This window comes from Zootoca vivipara, chromosome 12, assembly GCF_963506605.1.
Source record: "Zootoca vivipara chromosome 12, rZooViv1.1, whole genome shotgun sequence".
Classification (NCBI taxonomy): domain Eukaryota; kingdom Metazoa; phylum Chordata; class Lepidosauria; order Squamata; family Lacertidae; genus Zootoca; species Zootoca vivipara.
Window position 1 is genome coordinate 59417378 of NC_083287.1, and position 23402 is coordinate 59440779.

At 52.7% G+C, this 23402-nt stretch overlaps 1 protein-coding gene across 1 annotated transcript in view; it reads left to right on the forward strand.

Moving 5' to 3' along the window:
* The first annotated feature begins 8504 nt into the window (after positions 1-8504).
* The window catches only part of NOS3 (nitric oxide synthase 3), a 33411-nt gene continuing 18513 nt past the window's right edge, over positions 8505-23402 (forward strand). The window contains 9 exon segments of the mRNA XM_060280532.1: positions 8505-8643; positions 10856-10970; positions 12502-12647; positions 19065-19227; positions 19530-19621; positions 19758-19899; positions 21129-21268; positions 21498-21672; positions 23143-23244. Of these exon segments, the coding sequence (XP_060136515.1) occupies positions 8528-8643; positions 10856-10970; positions 12502-12647; positions 19065-19227; positions 19530-19621; positions 19758-19899; positions 21129-21268; positions 21498-21672; positions 23143-23244 (1191 nt within the window). The 5' untranslated portion in view covers positions 8505-8527.

Sequence of the window (23402 nt, forward strand, 5' to 3'; positions counted from 1 at the left end):
TGGGAATGGGTGATGGGCTGATAGGAGTGGTAAACCTGTTAATGGCTGTTAACGACTGCTGATGGCTGCAATTAGAGACTTGGTTGCTTTCTTGCCTTTATCCTCGCCCAGCGTTCCTCCCAAGGAAGCCTGCCTGATTCTTCACCGCTCTCATGGAACTGTAGGGCGGGGAGGGGGACTCCCAAGGGTCATCTAGCCCAACCCACTGCAATGCAGGAGTCACTGCTCAAGAATCCAAGGGAGGTGGCCACGCGACCTCCCTTTAAACCAGGCACCCCCAAACTTCGGCCCTCCAGATGTTTTGGACTACAATTCCCATCTTCCCCTACCACTGGTCCTGTTAGCTAGGGATCATGGGAGTTGTAGGCCAAAACATCTGGGGGGCCGCAGTTTGGGGGTGCCTGCTTTAAACACAGGAGAGGCCCGCCACTCTCTGAGGGAGTCCATTCTACTGCCAAACAACTCTGTATCCTCACAACAACCTTGCGAGGGAAGGGAGATGGAGAGATCAGGCCTGGCCCAAGGTCCCCCAGGCAGCTTTTGGGCTGAGCAGGGACTTGAACTTGTGGCTCCACAATCTGAATGTGCACTGCAAGGAGAGCGTTGGGTTCCCTGCAAAGGAGATGCAAGCAGGAGGGCCAGCTGGCCAGAAAAAGGTGGCCCAGCCTGCTCTTGTGCCTTTAAGAGCAGCCTGCCTTGCAGAGGGGAAGGACTCCTGTTTGCACAGCAAGCTGAAAAGCTGGCAACTCTGCATGAGCCACAGGCCGGCACCGGCTTCTTCCAGAGCCCTGTCTTTTTTTTGGAAACGAATTGGTTGCCTTTTTGCAGCTAATGAGGCAGGCAAAGCCATTTTAAAACCTTTTTTTTTTCTTTTGGCAACAGAACGTCAAAGCACAGTGTCTTCCTGGCTCAAAGGCCTGTTTCCAGCCCATTAGCCCAGGTGAAGCAGGTGCCAGGCGGAGGCAGGCCAGGCCAACACAGCCTGCCCTTCTGCTCAGGTAGGAAGGCAGCTTCTGCCACCATTGAGCAGCTGGAGAACTGGGGGTGGAGAGTCGAAGGGGAATGGCAAGTCTGGAGAAGTTTCTGCCTTGCAGAGGGTTAGACTGGATGACCCTCAGTGGTCCCTCCCAACCTACAGTTCTATGATGCTATGACTCTGAGGCAAACCCCCTGATCTCTAGGAGGGAAGGCATTGCAAACTGAAGGGGAGGCAAGAGAGGAAAGGTGGGGAAAAGGAGGAGGAGGGGAACGGCACAGATTTGAACTGTGGAACTCCCTCCCACAGGAGGCAGGGATGGCCACCAATGTGGATGGCTTCAAAAGAGGATTGGACAAATTCATAGAGGAGGAGAGGGCGATTGCGGGCTCCTAGCCAGGATGGCTCGGCTCTGCCCCCACAGTCCGGAAGCAGCAAGCTTCTGAAACCCAGCAGCTGGAAACAGCAGGAGGGGAGAAGGCCAACTCTGCTTCCTGTGTCAGTGAGTTCCACAGTTTAACAATGTGCTGTGTGAAGGACTTCCTTTTCTGTGTCCTGAATCTCTCACTATTCAGCTTCGCTGGATGGCCAGGAGTTTCAGTGCTATGGGGGAGGGAGAAAAACTTTTCTCTACCCATTTTCTCTACCCAAGACGGACGCCATGGCCAAGGGCACTGAAGGCCCCTGAAAGGTCAAGAAGAGCAAGGTGGCCCTTTCGCCCCATCTCTCTCTCTCTCTCTCTCTCTCTCTCTCCTGGCCAATGTCATCAGCCACGACTGGGCCTGAAGGCAGACTGAAACGGATCCAGCATTAATTTGTAAGCAGGAATACGGGTTCGTTAGGCAGGTGAACCATCATTACCCATTAATTTCCCTGCTTTATCTAGCCTACTTGGATGGAATGCAAGAGAAATGGCTCATCTTTGTATCCATAAACATTATTTCAGATTTGTTTATCGGCATGCCTGCGTTTAGAGGTGGCCCTTCTCCATGCCGCTTTGGGGGGTGATGGTCACTCAGAGCATCTCAGGGCAACAGCTAAACCATGTACAGGAATAGCGAAACATTTGTTGTTGTTTAGTCATGTCCGACTCTTCGTGACCCCATGGACCATAGCACGCCAGGCACTCCTGTCTTCCACTGCCTCCCGCAGTTTAGTCAAACTCATGTTCATAGCTTCTATAACACTGTCCAGCCATCTCGTCCTCTGCCGTCCCCTTCTCCTAGTGCCCTCCATCTTTCCCAACATCAGGGTCTTTTCCAAGGATTCTTCTCTTCTCATGAGGTGGCCAAAGTATTGGAGCCTCAGCTTCACGATCTGTCCTTCCAGGGAGCACTCAGGGCTGATTTCCTTCAGAATGGAGAGGTTTGATCTTCTTGCAGTCCATGGGACTCTCAAGAGTCTCCTCCAGCACCAGAATTCAAAAGCATCAATTCTTCGGCGATCAGCCTTCTTTTTGGTCCAGCTCTCACTTCCATACATCACTACTGGGAAAACCATAGCTTTAACTATACGGACCTTTGTAGGCAAGGTGATGTCTCTGCTTTTTAAGAAGCTGTCTAGGTTTGCCATTGCTTTTCTCCCAAGAAGCAGGCGTCTTTTAATTACTAGGCCATGAATTAAACTGCATCTGAGATTGCTGGCCTCAATTTTAGCACTGATCCAACCTTCACATAATTCAAAGAAAAGATCCTGTATTTCAATATATAACGTGACTGCTAAGGCTGGTGGCCGAGTTGAATGACTTCTCCTTCTTTTAGGAACCTGTCCTTTAAATCAGTCGGTCTCAAATGTTCTTGTGGGTCCTGCCCCATAGGCATAGCCTGGCTTCATGTTGGGGGTGGGGCAGAACCTCAGTTAAGTATTTTTATTGATTTATTTGATACCCCTCACCGCCGCCTTGGTCCCCTAATCCCAGTGCCCCCTTCTCTACCTCATAAAAAGCATTATTCAGAACAGCCGCTTGCATGACCCACTAAGGAAGTTAATAACACAATAAAATTCAAAGCACCAATAATCAATTGCACATTTATTCAAAATCTAACTGAAAGGCCCTCCCAGCAGCTCTCCACTTACTCTGGGGTTCTGTTCAAGGGACGGCACATAAAGCCAAAATCATGAAGTCAAAGCTCATTGGGTTCAGTAGTGGGTGGGATTGCCAAAGCCTTTCCCCAAAAACGCCTGACCCCCTTTTAATGTTTTGATGATGATGATGATGATTTTGCCAAGCATGTAAAGCTGAATGCGCATGAGTTAAATGTGTGCCCATTGCTAGTTACCTGTATTTATTTACTTCAACTAAATGGATGAACTGAGGGATAGCTCAGCCACTGGAGCACGAGACTCTTCATCTCAGGATCCTGGGTTTGAGCCCCACATTGAGCCAAAGATGCCTGCATTGCAGGGGGTTGGACTAGGTGACCCTTGCTGTCTCTTCCAACTCTACAGTTCTCTGATTCTGTGAACTTGATCCAGGGAGTCTGCTACTCCTCTACCCCTCCAGTGCCCCCTGCTTGGCTCTCACCCAGACACTGCTTGCCCCTCTGAACCAGGAGATGGTTCCCCAGAATGGATGGCTGGGAGCAGGTTCGTCGCTTGGGGGTCCTCCTGGATCCTTTGCTGTCGCTTGAGGCTCAGGCTGCCTCGTGGCCCAGAGTGCCTTCCATCATCTTTGGCTGGTGGCCCAGCTACGTCCCTATCTGGAGAAGGATAGCCTAACTACTGTTGTCTATGCTCTGGTAACCTCAAGCTTAGATTACTGCAATGCATTCTACGTAGGGCTGCCTCTGAAGACGGTTCAGAAACTTCAGCTAGTGCAGAATTCAGCGGAGCAAGACGGTTTGAGCATCTCACACCGATCCTGGTCCAATTGCTCTGGCTACCGATTAGTTTCCGGGCCCAATTCAAAGTGCTGGTTTTGACCTAGAAAGCCTTTAATGGTTCAGGACCCCAAGGGCCGCCTTTCCCCAGATGAACTGCCCTTTGTGACTGCGAGTGTGGCAGCACAAGAAGGAGCCTTTTCTGCAGTGGCTCCCTGTTTGTGGGACGCTCTCCCCAGGGAGGCTCGCCTGGCCAGGGTTCGAAACTCCCACTGTTCTAGTTGCATTTTATGAGAGGAAATTTCACTAGCACTAGCGGTTTCTGAGCTCTGGGTGCAAATACTGTGCCTAAGATTTCAGATTAAAACTGCAGAGTGGAAGGAAAGAAGGACCTTTTTCTGCCTGCCCACTTCCAGCTACTCTCTGAAGAAGTCTTCTTGTTATAAAAAAGGCATGCCTAGACATTCTCCTGTTGTTCCAGTAACCTCGCTTTAAGGTGCCATTTAGCTCCAAGCTTTCCTATCTCAGTTTCTTCTTTTCTTTTCTTTTTCTCAGTTTCTAACACTGCTCCTGGCTCCTTCCCTACATATCCTTAGGCACGAGGCAGAAATATTCCTCTTCTCCCAGGCCTTTGGCTAATTGTACAATCTACAAGCTTTAAAACTGTGATGATGATGATATTTTAAAAAAAAATATTTATATCAATGGCTCCTCCTCATCCTGGGGAGTAGTGACTAGTGGGGTGCCACAGGGTTCTGTCTTGGGCCCAGTCTTGTTCAACATCTTTATCAATGACTTGGATGATGGGCTTGAGGGCATCCTGAGCAAGTTTGCAGATGACACCAAATTGGGAGGGGTGGCTAACACCCCAGAGGACAGGATCACACTTCAGAATGACCTTAACAGATTAGACAACTGGGCCAAAGCAAACAAGATGAATTTTAACAAGGAGAAATGTAAAGTACTACACTTGGGCAAAAAAAATGAAAGGCACAAATACAGGATGGGAGACACCTGGCTTGAGAGCAGTACATGTGAAAAGGATCTAGGAGTCCTGGTAGACCACAAACTTGACATGAGTCAGCAGTGTGATGCAGCAGCTAAAAAAGCCAATGCAATTCTGGGCTGCATCAATAGGAGTATAGCATCTAGATCAAGGGAAGTAATAGTACCACTGTATTCTGCTCTGGTCAGACCTCACCTGGAGTACTGTGTCCAGTTCTGGGCACCACAGTTCAAGAAGGATACTGATAAGCTGGAACGTGTCCAGAAGAGGGCAATCAAAATGGTCAAAGGCCTGGAAATGATGCCTTATGAGGAACGGCTTAGGGAGCTGGGTATGTTTAGCCTGGAGAAGAGAAGGTTAAGGGGTGATATGATAACCATGTTCAAATATATAAAAGGATGTCGTATAGAGGAGGGAGAAAGGTTGTTTTCTGCTGCTCCAGAGAAGCGGACACGGAGCAACGGATTCAAACTACAAGAAAGAAAATTCCACCTAAACATTAGGAAGAACTTCCTGACAGTAAGAGCTGTTCGGCAGTGGAATTTGCTGCCAAGGAGTGTGGTGGAGTCTCCTTCTTTGGAGGTCTTTAAGCAGAGGCTTGACAGCCATCTGTCAGGAATGCTTTGATGGTGTTTCCTGCTTGGCAGGGGGTTGGACTGGATGGCCCTTGGGGTCTCTTCCAACTCTATGATTCTATATCCCGCCCATCTGTCTGGGTTTCCCCAGCCACTCTGAGCGACTCCCAACAGAATATTAAAAACGCGATTAAACATCAAACATTAAAAATTCCCTGATACAGAGTTGCCTTCAGGTGTCTTCTAAAAGTCAGATACAGTTGTTGATTTCCTTGGCATCTGATGGGAGGGCATTCCACAGGGTGGACGCCACCACCGAGAAGGCCCTCTGCCTGGTTTTGGTTTGGTAAAACATCATCTATTTTTTGTGTTTTTATTTTGTAAACCACCCTGTGATCCTCAGATGAAGGGCAGTATGGAAATTTAATAAGTAAAGAAATATTTAAAATAAATTGGGGACTCCAGTTGGTGTGGAGCTGGTTTGAGAAGCAATGCTCTAACAGGGCTATCTTGCAACGAAGGCCAGGATCCGTGTGCCTTTGGGGTCATGCCCTGTGGAGACGGATCAGAATCCCGGCCTTGGAAGCCCAGCAAGGGGCCTGGGGAGGGGGCTTCCTCTCTGGGCCTTATCTGGGTGTGCGCTGGGCCCAGTGCCAGTCCAAGCTTCTGCCTCCATCAATCTGCAGGGTCATTCGATTTGCATCGGGCTGCATGCCAGGGGTGTGGCCAGTCCTTTGGTCTCCTTTTGAGGCCCCACCCCTTCACGAAATAGCAACTGGCCACTTTCGGGATTGCAGAAATAATGAAGATACGCAGGCAAAAATGTTTGCATGCAATTCACTAAATCCCACTTAATAATAATAATAAAATCTCGGATGCCACCTCTGTACCAGTTCAGGGACTGTCTAGATATTGCAAGTCTTCTATCTCGTCCAAGGCTGGCTCAGGCTGGTGCTCTAGGGAGCCTCCAGGGGGAGGGGACCCTTAAGCCCAGATTTTTTTAGGGGGAAGTAGCCAGAAAGTGGGTGTTCTGCCTGCCAAGCGGGCTGAGTGGCTCCCATCATTGGCAGAAATCCAGCCCCTTGCCAGCCGCGGTTGGTAGGCACAACAGGAAAACAGGCTCTGCTCCCTGTTTTCATTGAGAGGGGTTGAGGAAGCCCCAGGCAGGTGGTCCATCAGGGGGGCAAGATGGGATGTGGGGACACTCGTAACTGGAGAGAGATGACCCCCCTTCCTTTGCCCCCCAGATTTGGCTGCCCAGGGGCAGTGCCAGGGGAAGGGGTATGATGGCACCCCCATGGCACTTCCAAGCAGCTCTGCCTTCCTCATCCAGTGAGCTCCTCCCCCATTTCAATGCCTGGGGGGGGGTTCCCCTCCCTCCCTCCCTCCCTCCTTCCTTCCCTGCGTGTTGCCTCCAGCGCTCCCTATGTGGTTCCTCCCAAGGCTGAGGAAGGAAATGGAAGCAGAAAGCAAAGGTGTGGCTTCCTGTCTCCAACACTCTGTGAGAACAACAGGCGGCTTCATTTGGCCAGGCCAAGGTCAACGGGGCTGGGGAGGGGGCTTCCAAGATGCAGACACCCCACACACCCCTAGGATCCTGCAAGCACCACACTCTGGCCCCGAGCTCTGATGGTTGCTTGAGGCAACCATCTTTCTCTTGGACATCCACACCCACCATCTCCTGCCCACCTCCCACACATCGGGGGCTTTTTTTTAAAATCCTAGAACAGTGGAGTTGGAAGGGACCGAAGTGGACATCTAGCCCAACCCCTGCAATGCAGGGATCGCAGCTAGAGAAAATGAAGCGAGTTATCCAGGGCGGCATGATGGAAGGGTGAAACATCATGCCTGGCATGGAGAAAGTGGGCAGAGAGACGTTTTTCTCCCCGTCTCCTAAAGGCAGAGCTTGTGAACATCCCCGGAAGCTGAAGGTCGGATGACTCAGGACAGACCAAAGCAAGACCTTCCTCTATGGGTGGCCCATAGTTAGAACTGCGGAACTCCCTCCCGCAGGAAGCAGTGACCACTCTCTTCCTGGAAGCCCCCTTCCTTCTCAGAGGTGCTGGTCCAGGAATTGGGTGCTGACTCAGAGGCTGCAGGATGTGCCCCCCCCCAGCCCTTGGATCACCACAATCCATCTGCCTTGCTCTTGATCATTCAGGATTCCCTCTTTCTGAACCTTTTCAGTAAGAATGCAGAGGAAAGTGATGGTCCTGTGGTGAGGTTGCCCTGGATGGAAGAGGGTGTGAGCCTCAGGACTTGCAGGGGTTGGACTGGATGACCCTTGGGGGTCCCTTCCAACCCGACAATCCTACGGTTCCTCCTTGATGAGGTCCAGAGGCCTGCACTGGGCAAAGTTCCTCTGAAGCAGGCGCTCGCCTGGTCAATGCATGGGCAGAGGCTGCCTGGCGCCCCCCTGGATGCTTCTCTGGGCTTCAGGAGGAAGAGGAGAGGACCTGGCCCTTGGCATGCCAGGATGGGGCTCAGATTTCCCCTAGGGGTTCCTTTTTCAGGTCACAACCTGCCTTTATTCCTGAATGGCCCTGGGAGCTGTGTTCGGATCAGAGAGTTGTAGGTAACCCAAAGGTCATCTAGCCCAACACATAGCCCCTCTTCAGGGCAGCCTTACCACAAAGCAGTCACATTTTGGGGTGAAATCCGGAGAAGGCCTTCATCTGCATTTTTACCAAAAATTGCATCTCAAGAGTCCCTGAGAGGTGGCCATTCTGAGCTCCAGTTTGGGGTGGGGGTGGGGGGCTGAGAGGATGAGACCCCCTCTGCTCCCCTTCCCCAGCCTGCCACCTGTTTTCTTCTGCCTCCCTCCTGTCCTTCCCAACTGGCCTCGCATCCGGCTCTTTGCTATTTGGGGAGGGGGGTGCTAAATGTGTGTCATCCTCTCTCCACTTTTGGAGGGAGCCCAGCTCCCCAGCCGACCCCCCAGGACCCCACCGCCCCTTGTCCCAGCTTCGTCTGTCTGAGCGGATGGGGAAGGCGAGGCCATAATCCTGCTTCTCCCCACCCCCCACCCCACCCCACCCCCCACCCCCGCTGTTCCCTTTCTCAGCAGGCAGGAGGAAAAGGGAGTTTCTGGCACCGGCGACACATTGCTCCAGAGAGAGCCACTCTCTGCCAGGACTTGGTGCGCAGTGCCATGGGGAACCTGCCGGGGGCCCTGTCCCCCTCCCAGACCCACTTCTGGAGTCTTGACCTCTGCTCCAGGCATCGGGCGTCCGTCGCGGAAGAAAGCGCCCCCACCAAAAAGTGCAGGTGACAGCAGAAGGGCCCTCAGCCTAGAGCCCAGGGGGCTGGTTGGCTTGGGGGGGGGCTTTGGGAGCCACGTTTGTGGGTGGGAGAGGAGAGGACCTTCGGGGAATCCAGAAGGGCTGTTGGGGGTTGAGGAAGTTGGGGGCATCCAGCTTGGACAGGAGAAGATTGGCAGGGGGTTGCAGAGCCAAGGAACGGGTGAGGGAGTTGGGTTTGTTTATCCGGCCGAAGAGAAGATAGAGCGATGACATAGAATCATAGGACCATAAAATGGCTGAGTTGGGAAGGGACCCTGAGAGTCATCTAATCCAACCCCCTGCGATGCAGGGATTTCAACAAAAGCCACCCAATATCCAGAGCTATTTGACAGCAGGACAGACTCCCTCCGAAGGTGGCGGACTCTCCTTCCTTGGAGGTTTTTAAACAGAGGTTGGATGACCACCTGTCATGGGTGCTTTAGCTGAGATTCCTGCATTGCAGGGGGTTGGACTGGATGGCCTTCGGGGTCCCTTCTCTGATTCTATGAACTTGTGCTCAAAAGCCCCACCGCCTTTTTACTGTCAGAACGGTCTTCCTGATGTTTAGTCGGAATCTCTTTTCTTGTCACTTGAAGCCATGGGTTTGGGTCCTTCTCTCCAGAAGAGCAGAGGGCAAGCTTGCTCCCTTTAAGCTTTAAGTTAAGGGGTGATATGATAGCCATGTTCAAATATATAAAAGAATGTCATATAGAGGAGGGAGAAAGGTTGTTTTCTGCTGCTCCAGAGAAGCGGACACGGAGCAATGGATTCAAACTACAAGAAAGAAGATTCCACCTAAACATTAGGAAGAACTTCCTGACAGTAAGAGCTGTTCGGCAGTGGAATTTGCTGCCAAGGAGTGTGGTGGAGTCTCCTTCTTTGGAGGTCTTTAAGCAGAGGCTTGACAGCCATATGTCAAGAATGCTTTGATGGTGTTTCCTGCTTGGCAGGGGGTTGGACTGGATGGCCCTTGTGGTCTCTTCCAACTCTACGATTCTATTATTCTATGATTCTTCCATGTCACAGCCCTTGAGATATTTGAAGACGGCTCTCCTATCGCCTCTCGGTCTTCAAATATGTGAAGGGCTCCCATGCAGAAGACGCGGCAAGCTTTCTTTCTTTCTCCTGCTCCAGAAGGGAGGATCCGAACGGATGGATTGAAACGGCAAGGAAGGAAATTCTGAGTCAACCTTAGTGTTACCGGACAATTAGGAAGGATTTTCTGAGGGTTGGGGTTTTCTGAGAGCGACAAGGACTCCCTTGAAAGCTGCTTGGCTCTTCCTCATTGGAGGTTGGCTGGCCATCGATCTGTCTGGGAATCCTGCATTGCAGGGGGCAGGACTAGTTGACCCTTGGGTTCCCTTCCAAACATACAATTCTATGATTCAATGGACTTCGAGAGAGAGGAGGGGTCTTGAGTTCCTCCGCTGGCGTCATGGCAGATGCTTTCCCATAGAACACCGGGGGGGGACTTCCAAGGTGGGCTTTCCTCCCATGCCAGGCATTCCCAGGGCTGCCTCTTGACCCTTGGCAGCTTGGCTTGATCACTTGTTCAACTCTGAGACCTGTCGTGTCGGAAGGGACCCCAAGGGGTCATCCAGTCTGCCCGTCCTGCAATGCAAAAATTGCAGCTGGGGAATCCCTGACAGGCGCCCTCCCCTGTTCCTAGATCCCCTTTTTAAAAAGCGCACTGGCCTGCTCTTTGGGCCTCCCTTTGGATCTGCTCTTCCTCCAAGGGAGGACTTGTCCCATCGAATCCTCACCCCAGCCTTGTGGGAATCGGCTGGGCTGAGCGACAGGCATCCTGTCTCCCTGTGGGGATGAGCAGCTTTCCCTCGGGGGGGGGGGGCTGGACTAGGTGTCCTTTGCGATTTCCCCAGCTCCTTTCCCCTGCCCCCAAGTCTCTGGGCCCCCAAGTCAACCGGTCTCCGCACCCCCAGATCGAACTGCCTTGCCTTCCCCTGTCCCAGCATTGGGGTCCCTCTCTGACTCTCACTTCACACTTGGGGACCTGGGTTTGGGGGCATCATCTCAGGGTTGGCTTGCAGATTGGGGGGGGGGGTCTCATATCTTCCCCCGCTTTCAGAGTTGACCTGCCAGGAATGCTTTAGTTGTGGTTCCCGCCTTGCAGGGGGTTGGGCTGGATGACCCTTGGAGGTCCCTCCCAGCTCTACAGTTCTGTGATTCTCTGGTTCCAGCTGCCCAGTTGTCCACCCAGCTGACCACCCCACCGAACCCCCCAAGTACACCCGGCTGAAGAACTGGCAGACGGGCTCCATCCTGTATGACACTCTCAATGCCCAGACCTTGCAGGTGAGGCCTCTGAGGTGGAGCAGGGGGGGTGAGGGGGGGCTCCCCTCCCTTGGGTTCCTCAGCCAGCCAGCCAGCCAGCCGGCAGAAGTCTGCCATGGGTAGCTGATGCTGCTCACCTCTCTGGCCCTGTGGCAACCCCCCCCCCCAGCCAGAATCCCTCGGAAGTGAGTCAACAAGTTGCCACCTTCTGTGTGTTTTCCACCCTCTTCCAAATCTACGCCGAAGAAAATCTTGGCAACTGAGGCGGGGGGGAAAAAAGCCTTCCCCCACCCTCACCAGGGAAGGAGGGGAGCCACAGTGGGTGATGCAGTCCATCCAGGCCAGATCAGCTGCCCCCAAGGATCCTGCCCCTTCACCTTGTTTTGTGGGGGGGGGCAGCCCTGCATAAGAACAGGAGGAGAGCCTGCCGGATCAGGCCTAGCCCAGCTTCCCTTTCACATAGGTGAACCAGATGCCCAGAGGGAAGCCCACATGTGGGATCCAAGCCCCAGAGCAGCTCTCTCCCCTCCTGGGGTTCCCAGCACCAGGGAAGCAGAAGTGGGGCCCCTCCGGCAGAGCCGAGCCAGGGGGGCTCCTTGCCATTGGTAGCCCCCCCCCCCGCATTTCTCTAATCCTCTTTTAAAGCCATCCAAGTTGGCAACCATTCCTGCCTCCTGGGCAAGTGAGTTCCATAGTTTAACTTGGCACTGCCTCAGGACCACAAATTCTAGTCCAGGCATCCCCAAACTTTGGCCCTCCAGATGTTTTGGGACTACAATTCCCATCATCCCTGACCACTGGTCCTGTTAGCTAGGGATCATGGGAGTTGTAGGCCAAAACATCTGGAGGGCCGCAGTTTGGGGATGCCTGGCCTAGTCTGATGAGAGAGGGAAGAAAGCTCTTTTTGTCCCCCTTTCTCTATGCCAGGCAGAATTTGACCAACTTCTTCCTCTCCTTTTCTCCAAACTGAAAAGTCCCAAGCGCTGCTGCCTTTCTTCCTACGGGAATCACTCCATCCCCTGGACCATGGGTAGGCAAACTAAGGCCCGGGGGCCGGATCCGGCCCAATCGCCTTCTCAATCCGGCCCACAGACAGTCCAGGAATCAGCGGGTTTTTACATGAGTAGAATGGGTCCTTTAATTTAAAATGCATCTCTGGGTTATTTGTGGGGCATAGGAATTTGTTCCTTTTTCTTTTCAAAATATAGTCTGGCCCCCACAAGGTCTGAGGGACAGTGGACAGTGGCCGTCTGCTGAAAAGGTTTGCTGACCCCTGTCCTGGACCGTCTGGGCTGCTTTTTCCCCAATTGTTTCCAACTCTTCCGTGTCCTTTTGGTACTGAAGGTGACCAGATGTTCTGGAACTCCCAGGCCCCATATAATCCCAGCCCCCCCACATCTGGGGGTCCATGGGTTCCCCTGCCTAGCTTCAGGGGCCAACCAGTCCTCTGTGTCAGTGGGGAGGGGAGAGGTTGGTCAAGAGGTGGATGTTTCAGCTGGGACGGGGAGTGAAGAGCCTTTGCAGTGTTGTCCTCCTCCCTCTTCCTCCGCAGAATGTGCCATGCAATGAGAGGCGCTGCCTGGGCTCCGTCATGTTCCCCAAGCAGATGTGTGCTGCTCTGGAGGGCCCGCGCCCCGCGGAAGAGCTCCTGCCCCTGGCGCAGGACTTCATTAACCTCTACTACCACTCCATGAAACGGTGAGTCTGTTGATGAGCCTTGCTCAGTCGCATCTCGGGTGGGTGGGGGCAGTGGGGGCCATGGCCAAGCTGTGCCCAGACCAGGCTCTTGAGGTTCCCTTCAGTCAATGTGGGGCCTGGCCCACATTCTAGCCTTCTCCTGGGGGGCCCTTGCCTCCCCCCGAGCCACCTTGCCTGGAATGGCAATCCGCTGGCCACTTAGAGCAGGGGTTCCCAACAAAAATTTCTCGAGGACCCCTCATCGAGCCGCTATTGTGACAAGGACCCCCATTAATTCCTAATCCTAAAATTAAAAAGTGGTTTTATTTATTTTTCAGTTGTTTTCCTCTTTTCTTTATCCTTCTTTGGGGGGGCGCGTTGGTGTGGTGGTGGCTGTGGTGACGGCGGTGTGATGGCCGTCTGGGGGTCGGGGGGGTTCCCTTTGGAGGGGGGGAGGTTTCTACCCTTTCACCTGGGTTGAGGGTGGTGGTGGGGCCCTCTCTTCCCTGTCGTCCCCTCTTCTTTTCTTCTCCTCTGGGGGTGGCTGTATTTGCGGCGGTAGCAGCGCCAGCGCCAGCAGGTTCGGTGCAGCCTTTGTTCTTTGGGTCCCCACGAGGCTCCCCGTGTGGCGCGCAGGAGCTGCGGGATCGGGGGCCTTCGCTTGGGGGGGGGCTCCTCCCCCCTCTTGGGCAGCTAGGGGTGATGGCGACTGCAGTCGCGAGGCAGGCCCCCCAGGATCGTTGCGCGGTGGGAGGTCTCGGGCTACGGAGCTCCGCTCGGCCGTCGGCCAGGCGCCCTCGGCTTCGGCCCGACGGGCCTGCGGGGAGCCTCAGCTGCTCCTCGCTTGCTCCGCCAGACGTTTCCGACACCCACGCGGTCGCCGCGGGGTCCGCGGCCTGGAAGGCGGTTTCGGGCCTCTAGGCCCAGGGGTTCCGCCGAGTCTCCGGACGGGCGCACTCAGCCTCGGTCCGGGGCGGTCGCCGGGGGGCCTTCAGCGGCTCCCCGGTTGATCCACCGGGCTCGCTTGGCGCCCGCGCATCGGCGGCGGCAGTTCCGCCGGTTCCGGCGGGCCAGAGGCTTGGCATCTAATAGCATCTTGAGGACCCCTCTGGCATAGCTCTCGGACCCCTGGGGGTCCCCAGACCACCTGTTGGGAACCACTGACTTAGAGAATCCAGACATTGTTCTCCAAGCCTGGCATTTCTGTGTTCTGTTATCCTTTTTCCTACTTCGGACCCGATTTGGGGTGAGTTTTGTACGTTCCTGTGAAATGCAATTGCACCATTGCCTTGTTTGGAGCTTGCAGGGTGCGGTTAAGGCTTTTCAGGACTCGTGCCCCATTAGTTAGTAGCTTCCTGTTTTTTCAACCACAAAGGAGATTTGGTTTTTTAGTTAGTAGATTCCTGTTTGCAGCTTTCATTTTCTTCTCGTTTAGCACGGTAAAAGGGGCAGAGTTTGCAAGGTGGAAGCTTTTAACGAACATTGCAGGAGACTTTTGCTGAGCAGGACTTAGTCCTGCGTGTAGAAGGGTGTTGGCCATGGGGCAGGGTGCCGCCGGATAGCAGAGCATTATATCAAGTGCAATATGGCACCATGGTTGTGATTCCACTTACAGCCAATTGTGGGGAAGCAATCTAAGGGACGTGATGTGGAAGCAACTCAGATTCCCTTGCAGAGTCCACCTCCTCTGCCATGTGGTTCTTGGGTAAAATAAATAAAAAGTACCAAACACCTCCCTCCCCCAACTCTCAGGAAGGCTGATCTGTGGGAACATGGAGTTCCCCAATACCTGTGCCCCACACTCTTCCCCTCCCACCTGCTTCCAAATGCCACAGTTTAGCCACAGAGATTTCCACCCGTCCTAAGATAACAACTGTGCATGACAGCTTCTCCATGATGAAAGAGGTGTGAGTCAATATTCCCTGAGCCTGGACGAAGTGCTGCGTCCCAGGATTGGGTTGGCACCCCTTGGATTACTTGGGGGGGGGGGAAATCCCTGCCGCGCTCTCTCCATCTCCTAAGAAGGCTTCCTCCACCCAGCAGCTCTCCTCCCCTTACTCCTGAGTAGTCCCCTTTGTGACGCCTGGGAGGGGGGCACCCCTTCTGGGCCCCAGGGAGCTGCTCTTTGCCTTCACTCCTTTGTTCTCTGGGTGGATGTTATCTGGTGGCTTTTCCTCTGAGCTGTTTCTTCCTGTCCCCCCCCCCCCCCCAGAAGCCTCTGATATCAGGAGCAGACTTTTCTCTAGCTTGCTGCCCCCCCCCTTGCAAAAACATTCAGATGACTCCTAAAACTTTTATCTTGCCTGCAGAATGGAAAGCTGTGCGCTTGTCTTTTGCAGCAGAGCAAACCCTGTTCCCGTTTGTCCGGCAGCAGAATCTGTCCCCACCCCACCCACACCCACCCCGCTTTGACCTTGTCTGCCTGGTTCGGCTGCTTGGGAATTTCCACCCTCAAAAAGAAATCCAGCTTTTGGAGGATGGAAGAAAATGAGCGTCAGGAGAGCCTGGTGGCTAATATTGGGGGGGGGGTCAGCCTAGATTGTTCTTCATCTGGAAGCAGGTCAAGAGCACCACATCCCCCTTTGGGTCCCCCAGCAATTTGCCTTTCCAGGTGGGGCTGATCCTGGAGGTCATAAATAGCCCCCCATGGGGAGGCGCCATGATGGCTCTCCCCTGCCTCTGGGGTCACAGTTACAGGTAGGTAGCCGTGTTGGTCTGAGTCGAAACAAAATTAAAAAATTCCTTCAGTAGCACCTTAAAGACCAACTAAGTTTTTATTTTGGTATGAGCTTTCGTGTGCATGCACACTTCTTCAGATACACTGAAACAGAATCCACCAGACCCTTGTGTATATTCAGAGGGTGGGGGTGATGGGAATGGGTGATGGGCTGATAGGAGTGGTAAACCTGTTGATGGCTGTTAACGACTGTTAATGATTGCAATTGGTCTTGGGGGGGAGCAAGGGCTGAGGTGCTAAGGAAAGCTTGATCATGTATAATGAGATAAGAATCCTATGTCTTTGTTCATCCCAGGTGTCTCCATGGTTTTAAGCTTGGTAATGAGTTCCAATTCAGCAACTTCTCTTTCCAGTTTGTTCCTGAAATTTCTCTGTAATAAAACAGCTGCTTTGAGATCTTATATAGAATGTCCTGGGAGATTGAAGTGTTCTCCTACTGGTTTCTCTGTCTTCTGGTTCCTGATGTCAGATTTATGTCCATTTATCCTTTGGCGTAGGGTTTGGCCTGTTTGTCCAATATAGAGAGCTGAAGGGCACTGTTGGCATTTGATGGCATACACAATGTTAGAAGACGAGCAATTAAATAGTCCTGAGATGGTATGTTGGATGTTGTTGGGGCCAGTAATGATGTTGTCCGGGTGTATGTGGCAGCAAAGTTGGCATCTGGGTTTATTGCAGGCTCTGGTACCAGTGTCCATGTTAAGTCTGGTGGTTGTATTATTGTGGGTGAGGAGTTGTTTAAGATTGGGTGGCTGTCTGTAGGCAATGAAAGGTCTTCCTCCCAGAGCTTGAGAAAGGGAGCTGTCATTGTCCAGGAGAGGCTGTAGATCTCTGATGATGCGTTGTACTGTTTTAACTTGGGAGCTGTATGTGATGACTAGTGGTGTTCTGTTATTTTCTTTTTTGGGTCTGTCTTGCAGCAGGTTCTCCCTAGGTATCAGTCTGGCTCTGTTGATCTGTTGTTTAACTTCATCAGGTGGATATTTTAGTTCTAAAAAGGTTTGCTGTAGATCTCTTAGGTGAGATTCTCTGTCTGTAGAGTTGGAACAGATGCGGTTGTAACGTAGGGCCTGGCTGTATACGATGGATTGTTTGGTATGTTTGGGATGGTAGCTAGAAGCATGTAGATATGTTTGTCGGTCAGTTGGTTTTCGGTATAAGGTGGTGTCTATATGTCCATCCTGTATTTTTATAGTAGTGTCCAAAAATGTATTTCTTGCATAGATTGGTTCATTGTTAGGTTGATGGTGGGGTGAAAGTCATTGAATGTCTGGTGGAAGGTTTCCAGGGTCTGTTGACCATGTGTCCAGATAATAAAAATATCATCAATGTATCGTAGGTACAAGAGAGGTTTGAGTGGGTAGGAGTTTAGGAAACGTTGTTCTAAATCTGCCATGAAGATGTTGGCATACTGTGGGGCCATGCGGGTGCCCATGGCTGTGCCGCTGATCTGGAGGAACAGGTCATCACCAAATTTGAAGTGGTTGTGGGTAAGGACAAAGTGGCAGAGTTTGGTAGCAAAGTCCGCTGTGGTTTTATCTGAAATGGTGTTCCTTATGGCTTGTAAACCATCATTGTGTGGGATGTTGGTGTATAGAGATTCCACATCCATAGGGGCTAGTATAGTATTTTTAAGATTATTCAAAGATTGTATTTTCCTCATAAAATCTGTGGTGTCACGTACGTAGCTGGGAGCACTGATAGCATATGGTTTCAGAACAGAGTCCATATAGCCGGAAACACCCACTGTAATGGTGCCAATACCTGAGATGATGGGGCGTCCTGGATTTCCTGGTTTGTGTATTTTAGGTAGAAGATAGAAAGTTCCTGGTCGAGGTTCCGCTGGTGTGTTTGTGAGGATCTGTTCTTGGATGTGTGGGGGTAGCTCCTTGACAATCTTGTTCAGTTCTTGGGGTCACCGACAGCGATGCTTCTGGGTACCAGCCGCTGGAAAGTGCAGGAGGGGAGAGAGCTCTTGTGCTCGGATCCTGGTTGCGAGCTTCCTGGGTGTGCAAAGAGGATGCTGCACTAGATGGGCTATGTTAAGGGGAAATAGAACTCGGGGTTCCCTAAGGGTTTTCCAACTTGGTCAGGATTTGGTCCTGTGGGTTCAAATCAGTCTGGTTCAAGCAAGAGACGGCCACCAAGTTAGTGAAGCCAAACAGCAACAATTAAGCCTGATGGTTTATTGTTGCAACAAGCTTCTAGCTCCCAAGCAGGCAAAGAAGAAGAACCCAAAACAGACGCTTACACCCACTTTCAAAAGTTTCCAGAGTTTCCTTGGTAGCAAATTCCACTGCCGAACAGCTCTTACTGTCAGGAAGTTCTTCCTAATGTTTAGGTGGAATCTTCAAACTACAAGAAAGAAGATTCCACCTAAACATTAGGAAGAACTTCCTGACAGTAAGAGCTGTTCGGCAGTGGAATTTGCTACCAAGGAGTGTGGTTTAGTGTCCTTCTTTGGCGGTCTTTAAGCAGAGGCTAGACAGGCATATGTTAAGAATGCTTTGATGGTGTTTCCTGCTTGGCAGGGGGTTGGACTGGATGGCCCTTGTGGTCTCTTCCAACTCTATGATTCTATGATTCTATTATTCCCATAATACATGTCAAGAAGCATCATAGAAATGTCAGGAAAGGAGGTTTGGGGACAGGCCGAAATCTGTGTCCCAGACGTGTCTCCTGTCCCTCAAGGCAGTGATTATAACTCCACCTTTCCCCTTCCATTCCCTTTGTTCTCTGGGTTCAGTTGCCCCATCTATTCCTGCTGCACCTGGTGAAGTCCTGCCTGGGCTGGAGGTCCCTGCATGGGCTTCTGTCTGGCTCTTTGTAGCAGGGATATTGCCCAATCGGCTGTTCCCCAGGTCTTCTTCCCTGTGCAATCTCTTCATCACCTTTGGAACTAAAGAAAGCCATTTGTTTGGCTATTTTGGTGAATTTCTGTTTTTCAGGTAATGCGCATGCGCGCGCGCACACACACACACACACACATTTCTTCAAGTCCCTGTAATGCTCCTGATGTGTTGGTTGGAGACACCCCCTGTGCCCGTAAGAGGCCCGCTTTGGCCTGATCCAGGATGCTCTCTGGGTGTTCTTAGGGCGGCTCTAGCACCATGGCAGAGCCCCTGCCTTGCATGCAGAAGGACCCGGGTTCAACCCCCTGCTGGCCGCGTCTCCAGGCAGGGCTGAGAGAGACTCCCTGCCTGAAACCCAGGAGGGATCCATTGCTCCACCCCCTCGATCATTTGGGTGGCCCTTTTCTGAACCTTTTCCAACCCTCCAATAACCTTTTTGAGATGAGGTGACCAGAACCAGACCCAGTACTCCAAGTGCGCTGGCACTGTAGATTTGTGCATTGAAGGCGTTGGCCTGAGGCAGGGAGTTCCAAAGGGTATCGGTGACGCTGCAATAGAAGATGGTGTTCTTACAGATGTGGAACGGGCATCGCGAGTTCCTGGTAGTGGCGCCAGTTCCACCCCTCGAAGTGGTTTGGGGGGGTGTATGTGGGGCAGGATGATCTCGAGGGGGTAGAGGGATTCTGATATGGAGACTGCAGAAGGTGGCTGTGGCTTCTCGCCTGAGTTGGGGGGCCTTGAGAAGAGCAGGCTGTGGGGCAGGTGGGGAGGCAGATGGAGCCCCTGCAGCTGCCCTGCCTGCACCCCCTGCTGCACCTGAGCCCCTCCCTCCACCCCATTTCTCCCCAGCTCGGAGTCCCAGGCCCACCTACAGCGCCTCCAGGAGGTGGAGCAGCAGATTGCAGAGACAGGCACCTACCAGCTGCTGCAGGCAGAGCTGATCTTTGGGGCCAAGCACGCCTGGCGCAATGCCTCCCGCTGCCTGGGCCGGATCCAGTGGAACAAGTTGCAGGTGTGTGTGGGGGGGAAGCAGCAGGGATCCCTGAGCTAGGATGGCCCTTCCCTGGGGGGGGGGGTGCTTCTCTTGCATAGCCTTCACCCCTCTGCCCCCCCCCAGCCCTGGCCATTTTGGGTGCTTGGGGAGTCCAGATGTGCTGCTCTCTCGGCCCCATGCAGATGTTTGGGCCTTTGGTCCCGGCATCTTGGCAGGAGGAGGTGAGATTGTGACCCTCACCCCCCCCCCAGCAGCCAGCCTTTGCCGCCCACCCACCTGTCACCCGACCCTTTCCCCTTGCTTATTCTCTTCCCCTCCAGGTGTTTGACGCCCGAGATTGTGCCAGCGCCCAGGAGATGTTCACCTCCCTCTGCACCCACATCAACTATGCCACCAACCGTGGAAACCTCCGGTGAGGGGCCCCTTTTGCTTCCCTCCGCGCTGCCAGGTGCCCAGAGGGGCTGCTGCAGTTCCCCCTCCCTGGCAGGGTGGCGGTGGCACAGCTCATGCTGCCGGTTTGAGCTGAGCCCTCTGCTTTTCTCCTGCAGCTCAGCCATCACCATCTTCCCGAACCGGATAGCCGGCCGGGGCGACTTCCGCGTCTGGAACCAGCAGCTGATTCGCTATGCAGGCTACGCGCAGCCAGACGGCACCACCCTGGGAGACCCAGCCAACGTGGATTTCACGGAGGTGAATGGCTCCTACCATTGGAGCCTCCATTCGCAATATTCATTTGTTTGTTTCACAAGAATATATATTACCTGATCTGGAGGCTGCAGTCAGTGCAGGATGCTGCAGCGCGATTGCTGACGGGAGAGAGGCCTCGGTGCCACATCACCCCTTTGCTGCTCCGAGAGAGATCTGCACCAGTTGCCCCTTTGCAAGCAGGCCGAGTCCAAGGCATTGCAATGTGTATATCTAAAGCAGAGCTTTCCGAACTCAGTCGCGACACATTCGTGTGTTGGCTGCAGTGTGTAGTTGTGTCACACAATATGTGTCTATATCTCTTATAAGGGACTAGTTTAACCTCAGGTTTGCTAGGAAAACTGAATTACTGTGTCGCAAAATGATGCATGTCTTAAAAGTGTGTCACCAACATGAAAAGTTTGAAAAGCTCTGATCTAGAGCCTGTAACTGCCACTGTTACCTGTTCCTCATTTGTAAGAACTCAGTATTTTATTCTGGCAAAAGATGCACTTTGGAACTCCCTGCCTCTTGACGCCAAGCAGATGCCTTCACAGTACTCTTTTTGGCACCTGCTAAAGACATTTTTGTTTAGACAAATCTGTGTAGTGGTGTAGCAATAAAATTGCTAGCACTTTTGCAAAGCTAATCAGGGTCCGGTATGGTTTCAAATTGCATGGGAGAGCACATGCTGAGATTCTTGCCCTGCAGGGGGTTGAGCTAGATGACCCTCAGGGTCCCTTCCAGCTTTACGATTATGTGATTGAGAAAGTGGATGTGAATTTTAATCTGCCTTGTGTGTTTTCTTTGAACTCTTTGATTGCCTTAAATGGTCATTGCTGATTTTTCTTAGTGACGGTTTTATTGTTTTATCTTTTTTTGCAAACCACTTTGAGGTGTTTTCTGTACAATCAAGCGGTGCATAAATTTTATGCAATAAACCAACAGAATTATTCAACAAAGAAAGTTGCCCACCTGCCCACCTGGGCGCTTTCTTTCTGCACCCCTCCAAAAGCCAACCTGCCCTTCCCTCTGGCTATGAGTGGGTGCTGGATATGGGGAGCAGCTCCCCAAGGAGGCTCTGTCCCCCAACCTTCAAGAAAAGGAAAACAGGGTCCTGGAGCAGCCTCTCTCTCCTGCTCCTCCAGCTGCCCCCCCCCTGGAGGGCTCTCTCTGCCAGTTTACAGGTGGGCTCAGGGGGTCTCTTGCCTACTAGTCTCTCCCCCCCCCCTTAGGTCTGTGTTCAGTACGGCTGGCGGCCCCCCCGTGGGCGCTTTGACATCCTCCCCCTGCTGCTGCAGGCGCCTGACGAGGACCCCGAAATCTTTCCCCTGCCAGGGGAGCTGGTCCTGGAGGTCCCCATCTGCCACCCCACGTGAGTGCCAGGAAAGGGGGGGTGGCACTAGGTGTGGGGAGGGGGGACGTGGAGGGGGGGAGTGGTGTCAGCGCTCTTGCCGTTTGCAATGGTCGTCCCAAAAGGCTGCCAAGGACTTTCATGGAATCATAGAATTGTATGGAAAACACCCCCCCAGGGGTCATCTAGTCCAACCCCTGCAAGGCAGGAATCGCAGCTCCCCCTTCAGACACCTGCCTTCCTCTTTCAGGCTAAAGTGGTTCAAGGATCTGGGCCTCCGCTGGTACGCCCTCCCTGCGGTGGCAAACATGCTCCTGGAGATCGGGGGCCTGGAGTTCCCGGCGGCCCCCTTCAGCGGCTGGTATGTCGGCTGTGAGATCGGCATGAGGAACTTCTGTGACTCTCAGCGCTACAACCTCCTGCAGGTAGAGGTCAGCCAGGGGGAAGCCCCCCCTGCCCTGGCCCCCTTCCTCCCCCCTGCTCCCCCTGAAGATTCAACTGGTCCGGCATGCTGTTCTCACAGGGGCCAAATACCCATAGGAACCTAGGAATCTAGATAGACTGCCTCTGGTGCTGGAGGTTTCACTCATAACAACATAAGGAGACCTGGCTGGAGCAGGCCAATGGGTCGGTCATCTGGTTCAGCATCCTGTTCTCACAGTAGCCAATCTGATGCCTCAGCAGGAAACGTGCAGGCCGGATCCGAGCCCAATTCTCCTCCCCTGCAGTTCCAGAAGCATTGCTGTCTCTGACTGGGGAGGGCAGGGCAGGGCAGGGCCACCCTTGCCAGGAGCCACTGATATTTGAGCAGGCTGGTAGGTTTTATTAGGTAGGTGAGGGAATATGCTAACTATATTTTATCCCTCTAGAGACACGGAGATAACGTGGCTACAAATACAGAGCTTTTGGAGAAAGTCCTCTCAGCATGTAGGGAGAGAATTGCCAATTGTATTATTGAGTTAATTCTGATCCTATGGTTTGCATTGCCAATATCCTATAGTTATCCTATAGTTTGCATCGCCCCCCCCCCCAATTTTCGGAGGAATAAGGCTACAAACAGAGTTTAAATCTCAACTTAAGCAGCTGAATTGAAAGCACAGGAAAGAGGCATTGGGCTGCTCTCCCCCTTTACTTTTCCCATTTATCAAAGAAACAGGCTACAGACTGAGTTTAAAACATATATATTATGGCTGTTCCCTGCATCCCTGAGAGCCCTTGGCCAGAGTCGCAAAAGGGGGATTCATTTAGAAATACAGATACACGGTATTCATTCATCAAGAAATATGGTTACATAGAGTCTCAGGCAACAGAGAAAGGGTAGGAAAGGGAGCCTTTATTACACAGGGCTTGATCCTGAGGGGGTTCGTGTTGGTGCGATACTAGAGTGGTGTTGTAGGATCAGACGGGGTCCCCTTGAGGGCATTAGTGCCAATCTTGATTCCCAAATGAAGCCTCGTTTTGGTGCCCCCCCCTATAAAATTCCCTAACAAGTTTAATCCAGCAGTAAAAAGCAATGCCGGTACTGTAGAATACTTGACTTTGCAGCAAAAACAGCTTCAGGCATGTGTCTGAGGCTGCAGAAAGTGGAGAGAGATTAGCCCCCTTGGATGGTTGAGGAGGAGGAGGAGGAGGAGGAGAGAAAAAGAACAGGAACTACTTCTTCCCTTCTTCCCTCCCAGGAAAGGAGGGGAAGTGACATCACACAGAGCCTTCTCTACCAATTACATGTCTATGGTCTGAGCCAGCCTTTCCAGCAATGCAGCTCTATCATCTTAACCCCTTCGGCTGCTAACTAGCAAGAATATGCATTGTGAGATTGGATGGTGCGTCTTCTTCCACGCAGGCAGCATAAAGGTCCTGCTCCCCCCCCCCCCAATCGAAATGTGTCTTTGCAGGAGGTGGCTGAGCAGATGGGGCTGGACACCCAGACGACCTCCTCCCTCTGGAAGGACAAGGCGGCCGTGGAGATGAATGTGGCCGTTTTGCACAGTTTCCAGGTGATGGATTGGGGGACAAGGGAGTGAGGGGCAGGTGGGGAGGGGAGGGGGAGGAAGAGGAAGAGGAGGAAGACAGTTTGCTGGGAAAGCCCACCCCCCAGGCAGTCCCCCTTCCTGGGTAAGAGCAGAAGACTACGTGACTCTTGGGGTCTCTTGCA